At 30.5% G+C, this 20,505-nt stretch overlaps 2 protein-coding genes across 2 annotated transcripts; both read right to left on the bottom strand.

Annotated features, from left to right (window-relative positions):
* Positions 1-8: 8 nt before the first annotated feature.
* LOC132951175 (zinc finger MYM-type protein 1-like) lies at positions 9-1,822 on the bottom strand. The gene is made up of 3 exons (XM_061022936.1): positions 1,564-1,822; positions 691-1,452; positions 9-604 (listed from the first exon to the last, which is right to left on the bottom strand). The coding sequence occupies exons 1-3, from the start codon at positions 1,820-1,822 to the stop codon at positions 9-11; spliced, it is 1,617 nt and encodes a 538-aa protein (XP_060878919.1).
* A 2,680-nt stretch (positions 1,823-4,502) lies between these two features.
* Positions 4,503-19,456, bottom strand: LOC132951171 (tektin-1-like). The gene is made up of 4 exons (XM_061022923.1): positions 19,086-19,456; positions 18,564-18,836; positions 10,879-11,101; positions 4,503-4,859 (listed from the first exon to the last, which is right to left on the bottom strand). Exons 1-4 carry the CDS (start codon positions 19,454-19,456, stop codon positions 4,503-4,505), a joined length of 1,224 nt encoding a protein of 407 aa, XP_060878906.1.
* Between the last annotated feature and the right edge of the window lie 1,049 nt (positions 19,457-20,505).

Genomic DNA, 20,505 nt, shown 5'->3' with positions numbered 1-20,505 from the left:
AAATTTTTCTACTGCAGTTCTATGATCAGCATCATCTGAACACTCATAATCAAAGTGTTTTTTTTTTTTATACGCTTCCGAACTACTTTTATTTCAGGATCCACCCCTAATTCATCTGCTATTGCTTTTGCTTTGATTAAAATCTGATCAAATTGATCTCTATAGTTCTTCATAAACTCTAAAGCACTTTTTAACATATTAGAACCATTTATTAAGTCCATTGCTTTTGCTTGCATACTTTTACTGACTAGATTTACTTGAAAAAGAATATCGTACCAAACAACTAATGATATTAGGAATTTAAAATCTGTAAGTTGATCAGCAAGCGAAACAGCTTCATGGCGCGTTCCAGCATCTATGTTTTCAACTTCAGATAGTTTAGTAAGCGCGTTGTAAATTTGCTCAGTTTGAAAACGAGCAACTTTTACACTGTTGATTCTACTTTCCCATCTTGTGTCACTTAGAGTTTTCACAGTCAACCCTGTTATATTGTCAGTTAAAATTTTCCATCGATTTACCGATGATGAAAACAAAACATAAATTCTTTGGAGTACGCCGAAAACTGTAATTGAATTTATAGAACAAGATGCAGCATCTGATACAACTAAATTTAAAGAATGGCAATGCATGGAACAAAGGTGGCACGAGGATTCATTGATAAAACTCTCGCTTGAACTCCTTTTTTTTTACCTTTCATGTTAGCACCATTATCATATCCCTGCCCCCGACAATCTTGAAAAGGAATATTCTTCTCTGCAAGAGTTTTTAGAAGAAGGTCTGTTAAACTCAAACCTGTAGAGCTTTCTACCGTTTTAAACCCAATGAAATGTTCTTTAACTTCAATTTTTCTTTTTATATTAACAAATCTTAGTGTAAAGGATAGTTGTTCTTGATGACTCACGTCTGGTGTACAGTCGAGGATTACAGAATAATATTTTGCTGCACGTAATCTATCTATTATTGTTTCTAGAACTTTATTGGCCATGAGATTAATTAATTCATTTTGAATAGAATGACTACAATAATGTACGGTTTTTTCACGAGAAAGTGTTTTGAGTAATAATTCTTTAGTTACGTCGTCATATTTACCCAAAAGCTCAACTAAACTTAAAAAATTGCCATTACTGTGAGTATAAAATTTATCTGAACTTCCTCGAAACGCTAGATTGTTCTTAGATAAAAATAAAGTTATTGATAACAAACGGTCTAGAACTTTTACCCAATAATCAGTTTCCATGTTCGTGATTCGCTGGTGTTCTGCATCTATTGTTTTATTTAGTTTTAACCGTTTTTCTATTTCTATCCATGTACCATAAGCCTTAAAATGATTAGGCGCTTTTTCGTGCATAGTAAGTGCAGCACATACGTTATGCCAATCAGAAAACCCACCAATTGCCAAATTTGACTTTGGAACTCTATCAAATAATTTACAACAGAAACAAAATATTTTTCCTGTTGATTTTGAGTAAATTAACCATCGCCTAACTAATTTTTCTCCATTAGAAAGATGTCAATAAAAATGAATCTTAGAAAAATGTCTTTTTTCGTGATCTAATTGAATACTTGGGAATTCTGTAAATATTTCTGGACCAGTTACTACTATATAGTCAATTTGTTTTGATGTTAAAAATGAGGGCCAAGTAGCAGGGTCAGAGGTAATACTTGATTCAGACGTTGTAGTGGGTAATAAGAATGTAATATTTTGTTCTGAACTTGTAGAAGGCAACAATTCTTCTGAATAATAGCTATTATCTTTTTTTGGCTCAGACGGTTCAGTGTTAGTAACAAATTCAGTATTTTGAAATTCAATAGAAATATCCATATTTTGTAAATGCTCAATTTTATCTTGTTCAGAATTTGTATTAGGTAATGAGGAGGTAATATTTTGTTCTGAACTTGTAGAAGGTAACAATTCTTCTGAATAATAGCTATTATCTTTTTTTGGCTCAGACGGTTCAGTGTTAGTAACCAATTCAGTATTTTGAAATTCAATAGAAATATCCATATTTTTTAAATATTCAATTTTATCTTGTTCAGAATTTGTAATAGGTAATGAGGATGTAATATTTTGTTCTGAACTTGTAGAAGGCAACAATTCTTCTGAATAATAGCTATTATCTTTTTTTGGCTCAGACGGTTCAGTGTTAGTAACAAATTCAGTATTTTGAAATTCAATAGAAATATCCATATTTTTTAAATATTCAATTTTATCTTGTTCAGAATTTGTAATAGGTAATGAGGATGTAATATTTTGTTCTGAACTTGTAGAAGGCAACAATTCTTCTGAATAATAGCTATTATTTTTTTTTTGTTCAGACGGTTCAGTATCAGTAACAAATTCAGTTTTTTGAAATTCAATAGAAATATCCATATTTTGTAAATGCTCAATTTTATCTTGTTCAGAATTTGTATTAGGTAATGAGGAGGTAATATTTTGTTCTGAACTTGTAGAAGGTAACAATTCTTCATGTTTTTGTAAAAACTTAGATAAAGCATTAGCACCTTTTTTAAATTCTAATTCCCTCTTAATCTTTTTTTTTAAGTTTTCTGCTCCAGATAATTTCTTTTTCGGTGCCATTCTTAACTAGAGAATTTCCTGAATTAATTGTAACAATTTGTATAATATTAATAATATTATTAATTAATTATAATTAAAAATAATATTATTAAAAATATAGTATTCCAACATATGCAGCAGCGAACGTGTTAATGAATAATAATATATATTTTAATTTATTAATTAAAATATAAATATACCTATATTATTTACTTTCTTATGCCTGTTAAAGTTTCTTACTAGCTACAACTTACCTAATAACTAGTGAATTTGAATCGTCAACTGAATGTTTTGGCGTACGCGTACTCGTTTCAAAGAGCAAAAACAAAATTACAATAAAGTATCGTCACGGGCCCGTATAGTACCTTCGTCAATCAGTAATATAATAATACGTAATACCACTAATACTACTAATAAAATTAGCGTGTATTCGTGTATACAAATTACAAAGAATAAGTTGATAAGTGGCGGACGAAGCGACATGGTCACGAGTCACGACCAGACACGACGGCTCGACGCGATAACACGATAACAAATATTCAGGAATTTTTTTTATTTATAGAACAACATATACGATAAACATTCTACGCGACTACGCTAAACCATAGTTTAAATATACTCATATTATTTTAATATATGGCTAAACGCTAAACGGAATAACCATAATAATAAGTAATAACTATCAATATTTCAGTAGGTACAAAGTTATAGGTATTTTATATTAAAAAAAAAATATATATTACTGACAAAAATGTGCAAAATTGTAAAAGCAATTTCGGCGCCCCCTGAAAATGGCGCCCTAGGCGACCGCCTGAGTCGCCTTACCCTCGCGCCGGCCCTGAGTGCCCCGTGTGCCCGTAAGTAATATACGTATTATAATTTATAACAGCGTAGTGGTTGACGGGCGGCGCACCAGTGACGTCACACGTAAAACAAAACTGATGAATTTACGTGAAACCCATGGTCAGATAAAAATTTTGAAACTACCAAAATTTTTTATTTTTTACGCACTATTTGATTTTGTTATAATAAAAAATTTTTTTTGTTTTATAGGACTTTAAGCATTCTCTTTTGTAAAATACATAATCACTATAATTGTCATCACATCTTTTTGCCTTGGCCATCACGGACCTAGTTTTCGCATTATTGACATTGCGAGTATAGCATGTAAACTGTTACCACCTACATATAATAGAACACGACGTGCGCCAACAGTGATAAGATTTTTATTAATATATTAGGTACCTACCTAAATCCACTACCCTTAACTCGTGTATTATAAGTTCATAACAGTTATGACTGCCGGTATGGTATTGAATGTAAAACTTGATATGTAAAAAAATAATGAAGAAGGGGTGTAGGGGTCTGACTTTACACTTATATACAGTTATTATCGATACCAAAAAATATGCTAGTATTTTATAGTGGTTATAATTTCAAAATACAAGAATAATTATTGACTACGTTGACAACTTGTTTTATAATCTTATTGTTTAAAATTATTAGCGGATCATTGAATGTAATGTTATTAAAGTGAATATTTTTCGGTGACTAATAATACTTTTTGAAGGAGAAAAAATTACGCAATTTTCAACATCAAGAGTTATTTCCGGTAGTAAATTGGATCTAGTTGGTATTCTGAGGGTGCTATAAATAATAATATCTCAGTACTCTATTTTCAAGGTAATCGGAAAACAAACAAGAGGACAGAATAAAGTGAGAATTGAGTGCTATTCTAATAATTTGGTTTAGGCTGCATTCAACTTCTTGAACTGGTTAGATAACTCAACCGGTCTCCAATGGTAGGCGCTTAAGTGACTCAACGGGGAGACCAGAATTTACCAAATCATATTACTCACACAACAGTAATAATAATAAAAAAATGTATAGCTGTAACAAGCAATTTAAGTTTTAATATCGATTCCAGATAATAAACATGAAACTATCAAAAGGCGCGGTAGTTGATACGATTCCGTTGCTCAGCGCACAGCTCGCCATCGATGCGTAACGTGTTACGCTTGTAGGTCAGCTGCACGTCGATACGGGCGGACGACTGTTTGAGCCGTCGCTGGCACACGATCGTATCGACGATCATCTTTTGCAGACTCAGCACATTGTTTTCTAATTCAGTCATCTCTTCGTGCAGCTTCACTTCCAGCTCGTCCCTGCACAGCTCGATACCCTCCCTGCGCGTACGGTTCAACAGCCGAGTATGCACTAACGCTATATACGCCTCTTTATCATCTACAGCGATTTTAAGTTTTTCGATCGTTCCTTGAACTTCTTCTGCATTCTTGATAGTCTATGAATTAGATCGCATTTACACCGAAAATGTTGTGAAATTAATCCCCATTTACACAAATCACGGGGATACAATATTGGAACTGTATATTCGATTCCACACTTGTTACATTTATTTTCTTACTAAATTATTTTTATTATAGAAAACTAAGTTAGTTAGAAAAAGTTTATCAAAGAGAAATCTCCTTTTTTATCAAAGCTCAAGAATTTAAGTATATTTAATATTTATACTTTACCAGAAAATATACGTTTTTGATTTTTTTTTACTTACTTACTATATTTTAGTTTACTAAAAGCGATGATAAAGTCAGATTTTGGCGACTAGATTTAGTTTTTAATTTATGGCTATTTAGAGTGTTAAATGTATGTAAAATAAGAATTTTTGCTAATTCTGTAGTAAAATTATATCGTACAGCACAGTGAAAAACTGAAAACTAGTGATACCGGATTAGAACAAACTCATCATACTTTTTTATGAGTTTCACACAGTAAATTGAAATATATTTTCAACTGAAATATTCTGAAAGAATGAGACCGCTGAGTCTTCTAATGTGCGTTAAAAAATTAGTTTTGATACTTTTTTTTATGGGGTGTGGAAAATCTACATAGAAGAATGTTTTTAATTTAAATCGTAATGACAAGTGTGGTGTATCAGACAGTATTCTCATTGTGTCACTATATAAACGATTATATCTGTGTAAAGATAATGAATTCCCTACGTTACAAATACTTACCACGCACTCACCGGGACTAAAAAAACACCAATTCCTAGTACACGATCCATGGAATACATTATTACATTAATACATTAATCAAACGAACCTAATCCCTTCTATTTATGCTTGACTGCCTGACAAAAAGAGGAAACCTATAAACGATTTTTTGGAGCAGTTAAATCGATTAATCCAAATGTTAACCCAGAAAGTTAATGATGGATTACGATAAAGCGGCAATGCATGCAGTAATATGTGAATTTCCGAATACCGTCAATCGAGGTGACTTGGAACTACAAGGTGAATGTAACAATTTAGTTTTTGTATAAACTTTTCAAGATATCTATGAGGGTATCTAATATAATTTAATTGTATCTTCATTAAAAATATGTTTATCATGTTTATGATCATAAATGTTATCTTCAACCATGCGATTGGTCTAATCATTACCTCCGAAAAAAATAGCAAAACATTTTTCATGATCACAGCGATTTTATCATTGCTTTCAAAAGTGCTTCAGATTTTAGTGATAGATGTCGAGTTTAGGGGTTTGTATATTTTTTATACATTAAAGGATACTTCAAAAGAAGAATATTGTAATTAGAAGTTTAAAAACATTTTTTGCCAATTGTATAGCTTTAGTTTTATTTTTCAAAAAAATCTGAAGGTGACTTGTAACATCATAAACCGCATACAACGCATAAAATGCAGTTTAGCTTCTACGCGATTTTTTGAAAATTTTTTTTTTCTAAATGTGTGTTTTTGCATGCTTAATTTGATGATGTTTTCGAAAAAAGTCCCTCTTACATAATTTGGAAAATATGGTAAAAAACTTCAATTGCTTATTTTTTTATTAACAATTAAAGTAAGTAAGATAAGTAAATTCTGATTTCACTAAAATGTTAAGCATGTAAACATTTATATATTATGTTACAAGTCAACTCTAATGTTCTTGAATTGAATTTTACGTTGAATATTCATAGTTGTTATAAGTCACCCAACAATTGATGTGACTTGAACGAGTATTTTTTATTTTTTTTAAGCAAGTTTTTATCAAAAAACTAAATTGAATCTATTCATTAGACGTATGTGGAAATAAAGGGCAATACTAAAACCCGGGACGGGACGGGACCGATTCCATTCCACATGGTGATAAGAAAAACAGTGTAGCCTGAACGAACCGGGCTAAAATATTGTTATCCTTGTACACATAAAATACTTATTAAGTACATTATTTAAATACATTATTCCGTATTACTGTTATATTATTAAATAAATTATTTAAAACGTACATTAAATACATAAAATATATTAACTTATTAACCTGTGTACCGAAATTAGTAAAAACAATAAATATTATTGTAAAAACATTACATATTTCCCCGCTATAGTCCATGTATCTGGTGGAATGCAGTTAAGACCCAAATGATTTGAAACTTATAAAACGTACACCAAAATTAAAGTAGAACCCTACCTTTTAATATGAAAATTATCAAAACATTTTTATGATTGCTGATCTAGGACAGAATTCACATAAGGTAACATAGGTACTGAAATATAGTGCAAATTGTAGACGGTATGAGCTGTAGTTAAGTTCCAAAATGTTTAAGACTTATAAAACCTAAAATCAGCGAAAAATATTCATTATTAAAGAAACGGGACGGGATTCCACTGCCACACGTGCGCGTGATTAGGTCAATATTTTGACGGGACGAGCTGTAGTTGATTCAAAAATGAATTAAAACTTATGAAACGTATATCAAAATTTTAAGTATATCTATATATATATATATAAATAAGTGTACATTTTCAATAAATTTTATAACACAAGATCCACCAAACCAATTTCGATAAAAATTCCAGGACATATTAAGATTGATATGTAGATGGTTTCTGTTAAGTTTATACGCTGTGGGATAAGTGGTTTCGGAGTTATAGTCGCTTAAGTGCACACCTTTTGACATAGCTAAAAACAATAACAACGTCTATACAATTATTTTTATCTATATATATATAAACCATAAAAACCACTAAAAACAAAAATGTCTATCGTAAATCTCAAAATTCCTGTTTGAGCACCTACCGAGGGTGATCACTTCCCTTTTAAATTAGCCTATGACACTCACAAAGAATGTGGCTTTGTATTGGTGAAAGAATTTTCGAAATCGGTTCGGTAGTTTGCACCCGTGGCAGTGGAATCCCGTCCCGTTTCTTTAATAATGAATATTTTTCGCTGATTTTACTTTTCATAATTTTTAAATCATTTTTGAATTAACTACAGCTTATCCCGTCTACAATTTGGACTATATTTCAGCACCCGTGGCCGTGGAATCCCGTCCCGTTTCTGCATTATTGAACATTTTTCGCTGGTTTTTATATTAGTCGATAGAGTTTAATCTACTATAAGTCTTTAATCATTTAGGACTTAATTGCGGATCGTCCTGTTCAATATTTTGCTGTAACCTGTAATTCGATACTGTTTTCACAAGAATACATATTGTTAGCTAATATATTTATGGTTAATCTATGTATTTAATTTATAATTAAGTTATATTTTTATTAATATAATAGTTTTATATTTAAATATATTAAATATAATATTAGTCGTAATCAGAGAGTATTTTTTTTCGCTGGGCATGTTCAGGAAACACTGATTTTGTTATCACATGTGGAATGGAATCAGTCCCATCGGGTATGGTCGAATTGCACTTATTTTAGTCGAATTGTACTTGGATTTAAAAAAGGTAATGGTCGAACTGCACTTGGGCTCAAAAAGTATTTCAATAAAACTATCATGCATTTGAAGGGGTTAAACATTTAGTTAACACTCATTTTCCTATAATTATTATATTATACTTTATATTATATTATATTTTAAGCTCAAATATGAGGCGGAAAAAGTCCTTCGTCAGAAATATAATTATCAACTAAATAGTCACTAAAATCTTGAAATCTGTTCACACTACATACAGTTCACAATAATTATTATGTACCATTAATATTTGCTTTGCTCCTAAATAAAATCTAACCTAACCTAACCTAAATAGATACGTATAAAAAAATATTTGAAATAATTACTGAAAAGTGCAATGAATTTGGTTTAATATTTAAATGCAGTTGAAGTTGGCGATTCTTATACAGAAGATTTTATGTCAACTATCCCAGAAAATCAAGCAGTTCAAGAATTTAGTGACTATTTAGTTGATAATTATATTCCTGACGAAGGACTTTTTCCGCCTCATATTTGGGCTTCAGATACGATTTCTAGTCAAAGAACTACTAATGCATGCGAGTCTCCACGCGAAGTTCAATAAATCATTTTCATCGCCACATCCAAATATATTTGTTTTCATTGATGTTTTAACTCAATTACAAATCGAAACCTACATTTTAATGCAGAATACTGACACAAGACCATCAACAACTCGGTACCAGAAAAAAAATAAATAATATTAAGAAATATATTGACTTATATACTCAAAAGCGTATTACCAAGCTAGAATTTTTGAATACAGTTAGTCATTACTACAAATAATAATCGAAATGACAAAAAAAAATATATATAATAATGACGATAATTAAATTTGACGATTAAAAAAAAAAAAAATGTTTGATAATAACAATAATATGTATAGTATAATAAAATATAATATGATGTATAATAGAATAATTATAATGTAAATATATATAATTAACATAATGTGATGTCTAAAACAATCATTTTTAACCATGCCAATGATTAAAATCATTGTCAGTCCTAAGCCTGTAAGTGGGAAGGAAAATGAGTGTTAGTCCTAACCCCTTCAAATGCCCAAGTGCAGTTCGACCACTACCTTTTTTTTACCCGAGTGCAATTGGACCATTTGTTTGTAGGTAATAAGTGCAATTCGACTATCCCGGTCCCATCCGGTCCCGTCCCGGGTTTGCGATTTTTTTAAGCTCATAATACTAAGAAGTATGTCAAAATCGTTTCAAGTCCCCTCGATTGACGGTAGGTTGTTTTTTCCACTTATCTCAGTTATCAAAACTTTTTTGAAACATAAGTTAAAACATATTATGTTAGTTTTGATTACTATATTAAATTTAATCATAATATGTAATTATGCATGTGAAAATATTTTTTATGTTTAGTTTTTATATCATTATCACAAATCTTAATTCTTAATTATGTTTATTTGTATGTCTGTGAATATATTTGTAGTTATAATTTAGTTTTGTGTTATTTTATTTATATTAAATGATTATTACATTTTACAAATTTTGGAATTAATAGTAACTACTCTTATTTAAATGTTGTACCTTTGATTTTGAAGTACATGAAAAAGTAAAAAGGTGGGCAAGTACAAATTGCAATGTCTGAATCAGACATTTAGGCATAAGTATCATAGAACAATTATATTCAAGACAATACTGTATTATTAATTATAATTTAATTTCCTTGTTGACTAAGTTATATAAAAAATTAAACTAAATTAATTTACATGGTTTTAGTTGATTTTTATACCAATATTGTCTTAAAGCGCTAGTTGCCAAGCAAAACAGTGAGGACCGGGCAGATTTAGAAAAACATTGATAAGACACTTCCTTTCTGTATCCTGTCTAACCTACCTAATATGTACCAAATAAACGCACTGAACTTTATGAAAAGTTTATTTACTCATCAAATTATAATATAATGTATGTAACGTCAACTTAACCCGGGAAAATGTCAACTTACCCCAGCATATAGGTAAAATGACGAATTCCAAATTAATTTTAACTTTTATTTTAGAACAGTCTTGAAAAGTTCCTCTATCTATGTGAGTAAAATGTACGTATTTATATTACGGTGTTTTATTATTTTAAAATACATTGAGCCTAAGATTCGTCAACTTACCCATGTCTCCCCGAAGCATGAAGTTATTATCTTCACTTACAATAATTAATACATAATATTATTATTTATTATAGACCAATAATTGTGAATAGTCACGTTCACAACTCTGATAGGTATAGAAATCATTGATAAGAAACTATGTTGTCAAAATATTAAGTTCTTGCACATGCGTGATAAGGACTAGAACGTTGGAAATTGTCCAGACGCAGATCCAATCGTAAATTATGTCTATGGAATTTGGAAAGATATTGTAAGAAATAAAATGGCTATTTTGGCCTGACTTTGAAACTGACCGATAAACTCTGATTATGCCTTCGTATTTATATTTAAATATAAAATAAAACGACCCCCGAACGCTATACATGCTTATAGCTAAATTAAAATACATTGAGCTTTACATTGCAATAATGTTATTAACATTTCACACATACTTCATCTCTTTGTTTGCTTAATTTTTCAATCACTGTTAAATATTCCTGCACCCGTGATTTAAATGCTTGTTCGACTTCGTCTGATTGGCACACCAAGTCATTTATAATTTTACTTAGACACTTGTCAAAATATGCACGAATAGGTCGACCGTCTATTAGCACTTTACTGGCCGCCAATATAATGTCCGTGGTGAATTGATCCCATTTTGTGAACGAAATCTCTCTGTATTGAAATAATTTATGCAAATTATAATATAATAATGTGCCAATTGCATACATATAAGTTGGCGAGGGTGGATAGTGTCATGGGCGTAAAAAATCAAAATATATTTTAATTTATTTTATCCCTTCATTAGGTACTCCAAGCCTCAAGATACGTGCAATTACAAGTGCAATCACTTCTCAGAAATGCTCATAATGATAATAAACTGAAAGTTGAACAATTTTAGAGGAAAAATATATACTTTACATATTATAAAGTGAAATGTATGGTGTTCATCTTAATAAATATAAAGTTTAAAGTAAAAAAAAAATAAAAAACTAATCGTAGCGTTTCCATGTTTGTGTTTACTACGAACATGCCTTTTCTGTTTATTCTGAACTAAATAACTAAATAATAGTCAATAGCGTGGTATTCAAAAACACTCCTGGTGATTTAACTAGAGTAAAATGAAGACAAAATGAAGACATTTGGACCGTTAGTGGTGCTAGAACAAAGCCTTTTTAGCGGAAAACGATATTGTAAACCACTGTGTGACGGGGAGTATAAGACCATTCCCTCGGGGGTTATTACACCTTTAGCCATATTTCTCGAGGGCGGCTACTTCACGCCTTTGTGACGCAGTCGCGTCCCTCCGACGGGTTGACGTCAGGGCGCCCTGGCGCCAGACTGGCGGTCCCCCGCCGGCTACTCTCGTGCGAGGTAGATCGTTGGGTCTCGCTGATCCGCGTCGGCGAGCGCTGGATTCGACCCAGTCAAATTCCTCCCCTTCTACTAAGGCACTACTCCCGACAGCCCCCGCGAGGCCATCCACATATGTCGCGAACGCGCGGCCGGTGAGTTGACCGTTAGTGGTGCTAGAACAAATCCTTTTTAACGGGAAACGATATGTCTACGAGTAGTTGGGTCGTCGTTCGAACGCCGATGCATATCCATCTAAAAAGACATTGTACCATAATACTATTTATAGCAGAGATACAAAAATGTTTATACTTTGTTAAAAATGCCGAATTATTTATTAATATAATTTATTTCTGTATGTGATACTAGAGTTCGGAATTTTGAGGGAATTTGTTTTTTTCTTTTGGTCCTAAACAAAGCTAAATCAGCATAAATTTGATTTAATACTTCTTAAAAAAATTCAGGACATTATATTTTTCTTTTTTAGCTATTATTACTTTTCGTTTTAGATTCTGAGCGAAGCGATGAATGTATTGATTCTACAATGATGTGTGTTTTTTTTTAATTTTTTTTTATTTTTGTGTCTGTCATCACCTTTTAGGACAGTAAAAGTGTTTGGATTTTCTTCAATAGTAACTTTTCTGATAGGAAAGTGAATCTAGTTGGTACTTTGGGGGATCAAAAGTAAAATTTTCCGAGTAGTTTTCACAAGCGACGTGAAAAACAAAAGAAAAATTAAGAAAAAAACGGGAATTTTTACGCAAAATCTGTTTTCGAGAAAATCGATTTTGGTTTTTGGTGTAACTCTAAAACAAATGACCGTAGGGACATGAAATTTTGACTGAATGTTTATATTAGCATTTTCTATACACCATAAAATTTACAAAATATTTTGACTCTTTTTGATCTGTTTACGGCCATTGTCAGTTTTCAATTTTTTTAGTTTTTTTTTCTATAAATATCAATAAAATTTTATCTGTTGATTAAAAAAGCTTGAAAATTTAATAGAAGGCTCCTAGGTTATTGTTTCAAAGGCAGATGAAAAAAATTAAAAATCCTTAGTCACAGTTTTTAATTATAATTATTTAAAGTTCAAATTTTGTCAAAATACGGAAAAATCACGAAAAATAGCAAATTATTTTGAGTTGAGAATTCATAAAAATTTTTCTTTTTAAATCTAAGATTTGAAAATGTAATATAAGATTACTCATAAGTTTGTCTACCTTTATCAAAAAAAAAAATGTCTAGAAGAAACTTAAATTAAATTTTTATGAGCGTCTGAAATTTATATTTTTACAACATTTGATATTTACTCGATTTCTCATGTAACAATTTTCTTATTTTATTGTAATTAAAAAACGAATGACTGTAGATACTTTAAAATTTCACTGAATGTTCATATTAGCATTTCCTATACACCATAAAATGTTGAAAATATTTTGACTCTTTTTGAGCTGTTTACGGACATTGTCAGTTTTTAGTTTTTTTTTCTATAAATATCAATAAATTTTTATTTGTTGGGTAAAAAAACGTGAAAATTTAATATAAGGCTCCTGATATATCGTTCTAATAGCAGTTGAAAAATATTAAAAATACATAGGCACATTTTTTTTTTATAAGCATTTAAAGTTCAAATTTTGACAACATTTATCAAATTTATAATTTATTAATTATTTTGTGGTTAAAAATGTATAAAATGTTTAACTTTTATGGCTAAAGATTGAAAATTTAAAACAAGGCTCCGAGTAAATAGGTTATATATAAATTACTTTATTAACAATAATATCATCAAATATACTTGGTAAAATCATAGGCTGACTGACCGTTTTCGCTCAGAATCGTTTTTCTTATACAATGATATTATATCATTGAATTCAAATTTAACACAATCCATTACAGTGATCCACTTGTAACCTACTGTACAGCAGAGCGACATCCACTTATCCACCTTTTTTTTTGTGAATTTGTACGTCCATGAGTTGTGTTTATTAATTCGTTTTTCATAATTCGTTCTGATTCGACGAATTTGAAGGAACAATATTTACTTTTATATCTTATAATGTGTTTTAAGGACATAGCTCAATCGATTTTATCTCATTAGATAAATGATTGATGTAGGTAATCGATATAACTTAAATAATAAGTTATATAACATGATCGAAAAAATTTCAATTTATAAAAATATTTGAAGGGCTTGGAACAACAACTAGGTAAATCCAATTTTTTCGAAAATACACTTTTTCATGAATTATTGTGTAGGAAAAAATTACATACATTTAAATACAACAACCAGGTAAATCCGATTTATCTTGTTTTTGTTTTTGGCGCAACAATCAGATAAATCCGGATTTATCTGGTCATTGCTATAATGTGGTCACGATGTATTTACCACATGTTATACGTATTAAATAGTTTATTATTTTACTAAAACATGATATTATGTTATCTTCAACTTTAAAATGTATTAATACATTTACCTATTTATTATAAATAATATAAATATTTTACTGTGAGAAATAAAACAGGAAAAGGAATCCTGTGATACTATTATTATTCCAAATTGACAAACATTAGATTTTGTTTTGCTGTTATAATATTATTAGGTTAAAGTTTAATGATTAATTAAATTTAAAAGTTTTTATGATACTTTTGTTATATATCAACATTATGTTTTAAGAAATAATAAGGAAAAGTAATCCTGTGATAGTGAATTTTACTTAATTTACCAATCAAAATTTTGTTTTGTTGTGAATATAATAAACTTTTATGCCACTTGTTTTGTTATGACTCAATTTAAAATTTAAGGTACTGTTTTATTATATTTCAAAGTAATAAAATTTAAATTTAAAATATTTGGGCAATTTTTTTTTAAATTACTAAAGTATACCCTCCAAAAAACAATATTTTCGGCGCAATAACCAGATAAATCCATAGGTTTCATAACTTTTAAAGAAAAAAAAAGTTAACTAAATTTTAAGTCCACACCATTATTTTTCATAATGTTAATAATAGAAAAATTTAACTGTAATAGTCTTAGTATCGATTAATCATGGAATGAAACAATTTTTTATCAGCCCAGAAAAATAACTAAAAGTGGATTTACCTGGTTCAGAGCCCTTCATTTAATCGGATCGCCAGCAACGTTTTTGTTTGAAAATATAAAAATACAAGTCGTTAAAATGTTTAATGCAACTCGGATATCGCAGGTAAAAACACCTATGCTTTTAAGTTCTGCTTCATACCCAAATATTTTTAAAAAAAGTAAAAAGTAAAATTTTACATAATCATCTAAATAAGAAGGTAATCAAAAGCTGAATTAAACTATAAAATTATACTCAAATTAAATTGCAACATAGTAGCTACTTCTAGTTATTCAGACCAAAAAATAAGGACTCACGGAAAAGAATAATTTAGTTTTAGTAAATAGTTGATTGATTTTTAGTTGAATAAACAATATTTTAAGTAAAATGACTTGTCCATTAGCCACCATTACTATTTTAATTGAAGTAAGTACCAGACGAGTTAGGCAAAAAAATATTTGTATGACGACTACCTACATTGAATAGTTCAATACAAATCTAACTTAACAATGTAATGCATTTAACTAATAGTTAGACGAAAAATCAGCTATCGAATTTGGGTTGAAATAATAATTATTTGTTTCTCTTTATAAGTGTTTCTCGGTTCTCCAAAGACGCGAGAAACACCGTTTTTTCCCACACACAACGCCTGCACGTCAGCCCTCCTACCAAATTCGTTATTCGTTGCTTTACCACTAATTTATATTTTAATACATGATATAAAAACAAGGGATGATCCATGGTTGAAATGTACAGGTCATTGCATATAGACTCAGATTGATATTATCAGTAACAAAATGGCTGCATAAAGGGATATACACAAATATCAATTTTAGATATGAATATAGAAGTATAGATATATTTAGATTAATGAATTTTACTTCTCGGAACTAATACCGATCGATACTTTCAAACCCTCATCGGAACCTGTACTTCACAAATGACTATGATAAATGCAGGCGTACCCCAAGGTGGTATTCTATCTCCATTATTGTTTAACATCTAGATCAACCCGTCACTGAAAACACCATTGTTGCGGATTACGCTGATGACAAAGCTTTAATTTCAATTCATTAAAATCCCCTAAAAGCCTCTGGTAACCTACAAACTCATTTCAATCTTATTTCATCTTGGTACACCAAATGGAGAATAAAACTGAATCACGCCAAGTCAATTCCTACCACCTTCACCTTGAGACATGGCCTTTGTCCTCCAGTTTCATTGGATAACATACCCGCTTCCGAGACAGTCAAATATTTAGGCCTTACCTTAGACAAAAGATTGACATGGAATCCACACATCCGATCCAAAAGATTAATTTTAAACTCTCGTTATCGTATGCTCAAATCCTTGTTATCAAAAAATAAATGCACAAGTTTAAAAAATAAACTGCTAATTTACAAAGCATTTTTAAAACCAATCTGGACTTATGGTCTACAACTCTGGGGTGCGGCAAAGAAATCGAATCTTAATAAAATTCAATCTTATCAGAATATCACTCTACGTCATCTCACCAACGCTCCACCATACATTTCTAATTTAACACTCCACAACGATCTACATATTAAAACGATCGAAGAGGAATCTGTTTTATATTATAAGCGTTTCTTCTCACGTCTAGCAAACTACAATAACCCTCTAATCAGCAACCTAAATATCTTAACACTTCCCGATAATCCTCGCCGTCGACTGAAAAGGAGATGGTGTAGAGACCTTTTACTTTAATCTTAATCATCACTCACTCTTCCCCCTCTCTCTATAAAAAAAAAAAAAAAATAATAATAAAAAAAAATAAAAAAAAATAAAATAACTATTACATTTTCCTTCCAAATCTCCCATCACGCAAAGAGTCACTAGTGAGTGACTTCTTAATTCAAGTATACCATGTTTTTTCTGTAACTTTTCACTTATACTTATTGTGCTATTAAGTATAGATTGTATAAATATTATAAAAATAAAAAAAATAAATAAATAACTACATAAGGATAATATCATTATTGTATTTTGATTTTATTTTTGGATCCATTCCTTTATCTGTTCTTGCTTAACAAGGCCTTTTAATGATTTTTATTTATATAGTTGTATGGCTTTTAATCCAATAATTAATACATAATTAATTATTAATTATATAGGTTTCCAGCACAAGAAAAAGGGTGGCTGCAGTGGTAGTCTTATTAGAAAATTAGGGTGTTACGAGCTTATCCCCCAAAAATAGTACGCCAATCCCGTGATTAAAAATTTTGGGAACGTGGGGGTGGGGAGGAATCACCCCAATCACTCATTTACCACTGAATACTTGGTTGTTTTCCCTATATAGTTCTATATATTATAGTGGATATAACTATAAAAACATGTTTTCCTTAGTGCAAATTTGTTCTCTGGGAGATATCAAGGGAGCAATACAGTCTCTGACGTTGCAACAGTGGACTTCATCACATACAAAGTTAAATGAAATCAAACTTTCCATCAACCCTTGGCCAACACTCACTTCCAAGAGACGCCACGAAGTCATAATTAATAAACTCAGAATCGGGCATACGTGGCTTACACACAGCTTTCTCATGAGACACAACGATCCTGCCCAATGCACAACCTGCGGAGAAGCTCTAACTATCAAACACGTCCTTCTACACTGCCGAAATTTTACAGATACCAGAACCTCCTTAAACATTCCAGAACACCTCTACGAAGCACTCGGACCGGATTATGAAAATTCTATTAATATTTTAACTTTCCTAAAAATAACCAAACTTTATAACCTCATATAATTTCATATGTTTTCCCTTACTTTAATTGCACATACCAAGAATAATTTTATTGTAATATTATAAAATGTATTGTAAATTGTACCTGTATATATAAGTAATATTTTAAAATATGTAAGCTAATAACCTTAGTTGTTGAGGCTTTAAAGTAATAATAAAAAAAAAAAAAAACATGTTTATGGAACTATTTCTGTAGTAGTTGCAACTATACAACGAACTAAATGGAAAAAATATTTATAACTAAACGAGTTGCTGTCACTATAACAACTCTAAAACTTGGGGTAGAAGAAATGTTTAGAAATATTTCGTGCTCGCTTAATACATCCTCAGTTTATAATAAAAATGTTTGGATGTTTTGAAGATCTTCAACAGATGTACTAGCATCCATAAGGCATACTCTGACCTACAGTATATCTACTCGGTATAAAGATTTAAAAGCCGATTTTTCATCTGTTTCCACTTAAATGGCTGATATAAAAGCAAATAATTCTAATAATTCAATGAGAAATTAACGTTTTGAAAGGGAAAGTGGCAAGTTTAGAAAACTCCAGCTAAGTAATGAGTAGACGCTGGTAGTTACTCGAGTTTTAGAGGAGACTTGAACGTGAAAAATATCGGATGAATTTGATTATCTATGAGGTCCCTGGATCCACATCTACTTTCTTTGGTTCTGCAACCCATGCAAGGTTAACTATAATAATCATTCTAGTGCCTCTTGATGGCGTCATTCATTACAAATTATAACTAGTCCGCCTAGGTAAATTGTCCGTTGATTCTGCACATTATCTAAAGTTTATATTTGATTGCAAATACATAGAGGCCAATTTATTAGATAAATACATAATAAACATAACTTCCCTTACGCTGACTTTATAAAATCAGTATATCAACAACATAGGGAAATAGGGGTACATACTAATAAAGGTGGATAATACTCACGCCGGTTTTATTATATTTTTGTCTTTCAAAACTGACAACTCAATGCTGTTTTCGTTGAGTTTTTCGTTGCACTCTTCGATTTTCAACGTATTTTCTTTACAGAGTAAATCTTCAGCCAAATTGTAAACAAACTCCCTTAATTTCCTTATCTGCACCTTGACTTTTTCTACCAAATCTTCGAGTTGACTGTTTACAACTTTGATTAGTTCCCGTTCTTTTAACAGTTCTTTCTCGACGTCATCGAATACTAAGTCTATACCTTGCCGACAATTTCTAAAAAGGAACGACAGGTAAAATTATACTTAGGGCCATTGGTTCAAATAGGGGGGGGCTTGGCCCCAAATGTCAGTCAAGTCCCCCCAGTTCAAAATCTAGTAATTAGTACTAATTTGTATATTCTGTGGTACTAAGCAATATGGCTATGGAGAGACTAACTTGAGTCCCCCGAAAAATTTAGTCAATTTACGCCTATGCTTAGCACGAATGATATAACTTTAAATTGCATAGTTTTAGCAATTTCACCTAAGCCTAAGGCACTCGGCAATGGCTTCGAGCGCGTCACCAACTAGTTGTTTCTTGGCATTTTCGATGCGAGTCTGATAGCCTAAAAGCAACCGAATCTCTTCATTTACACCAAATTTTTGTTTTTCTAGTTCTTTGCACTTGTACTCTATATCTTTGACTTTTACTTTTGACTGATGGTCGATCTCTAGCTTATTTTTCCCCACAGCGTCTTTAGCTTGATCGACTAACCGGTCAGCTTCAAGTGTCAACCTTTGAGCCAACTCCTGTTGTTCTTCGGATGCCATAATTTCCAGTTCACCCCTATGCCGCCATTCTGCAGGTGTATGGTAATCAGAACTCTTAATTTTGTGATCATTTTTACAGTTCATATTTATTATAATAATCAACAACAAAAAATAAGAGTTGAATTAATGTCACTTTTTAATACTTGTGAAAGAAACGCATTTGTGAATAAACAGTACTCTATACAAGTTACTATAGTTATAACGAAAGCCCTATTAATATTAGGAATTTAAAAAGAAAAAATATATAAATAAATATTTACTAATCCAAATAATAAAAATATAACGATATTTAACTATTCGTATCAATTCGATGAAAGTTAAGTGCCGTCCTAACCACCAATAACGCCATAGGGCAACAATATTTGACGCCTCTCTCCCTCCCACAAAAAAATATTGACTTCACATTTTTAATTAACCTCTTACCTTGTGTTTAATACTTATTGATTAAAGGTTCCTGCTTATTTTTTATTATTATAATTGTAATCTTATTTATATAAATGTATTTAATTTGTTTTTATAATTTTTCAAAGTTGACACTGATTTTATTATTCTGAGTACATTATAGAAAGAAATATATCACTATTTACACATAACAGTATATCCAAATTATAAAAAATTTTTTATTCATAAAGAACATATAATTATGAGTTATTTGTAATATATTAACATAAATATTCAAAGTACTTTATACCTTTTATGTTCATAAGAACAACTAATTAATTTTAATAATGTTATAACAGGTAGATATAATATTTTACAATATTTCCAAAATTTGAACATTATGTATAAAACTTATTTGGGTTATAAAAAGGATTTTTTCCTAGCTTTAAGTTTTGCAAGCTTTTCAACAATATCATTCCAATCTATGTTTCGGACAATTTCATCTTCAATGCCGATAGATAATGCCGATGTTTTTTATTTGCCAAAGATGAACGTAAATAATTCTTAACTCTCTTGAGTACAGAGAAAGATCTTTCACCACTCGCGTTAGAGCATGGCCTACAAACAAAAATTTTAAGGGCAATTTCAACATTAGGGAAAGACATATTAAGTGATGGAGTATTAAGGTATTTTAACATGCCTTGCATTTTTTTCATACCTGCTGGTAAATTTGAAATATGTTTTTTGAATTG

This window comes from Metopolophium dirhodum, chromosome 1 (assembly GCF_019925205.1).
Source record: "Metopolophium dirhodum isolate CAU chromosome 1, ASM1992520v1, whole genome shotgun sequence".
NCBI classification, from domain to species: domain Eukaryota; kingdom Metazoa; phylum Arthropoda; class Insecta; order Hemiptera; family Aphididae; genus Metopolophium; species Metopolophium dirhodum.
Note: the sequence above shows the minus strand (reverse complement) of the source record. Positions and strands in the feature narration are given on the sequence as shown.

Coding starts and splice junctions, on each gene's coding strand:
- LOC132951171 (XM_061022923.1), bottom strand. CDS start 19,456: ATGAACTGTAAAAATGATCACAAAATTAAGAGTTCTGATTACCATACA. Junction 18,837..19,085: donor GCCGAGTGCCTTAGGCTTAG/GTGAAATTGCTA, acceptor GTTCCTTTTTAG/AAATTGTCGGCAAGGTATAG. Junction 4,860..10,878: donor TAAGCAAACAAAGAGATGAA/GTATGTGTGAAA, acceptor TCTAATTCATAG/ACTATCAAGAATGCAGAAGA.
- LOC132951175 (XM_061022936.1), bottom strand. CDS start 1,822: ATGGATATTTCTATTGAATTTCAAAATACTGAATTTGTTACTAACACT. Junction 1,453..1,563: donor AATATTTACAGAATTCCCAA/GTATTCAATTAG, acceptor CAAAATCAACAG/GAAAAATATTTTGTTTCTGT. Junction 605..690: donor TAATGGTGCTAACATGAAAG/GTAAAAAAAAAG, acceptor CTTTAAATTTAG/TTGTATCAGATGCTGCATCT.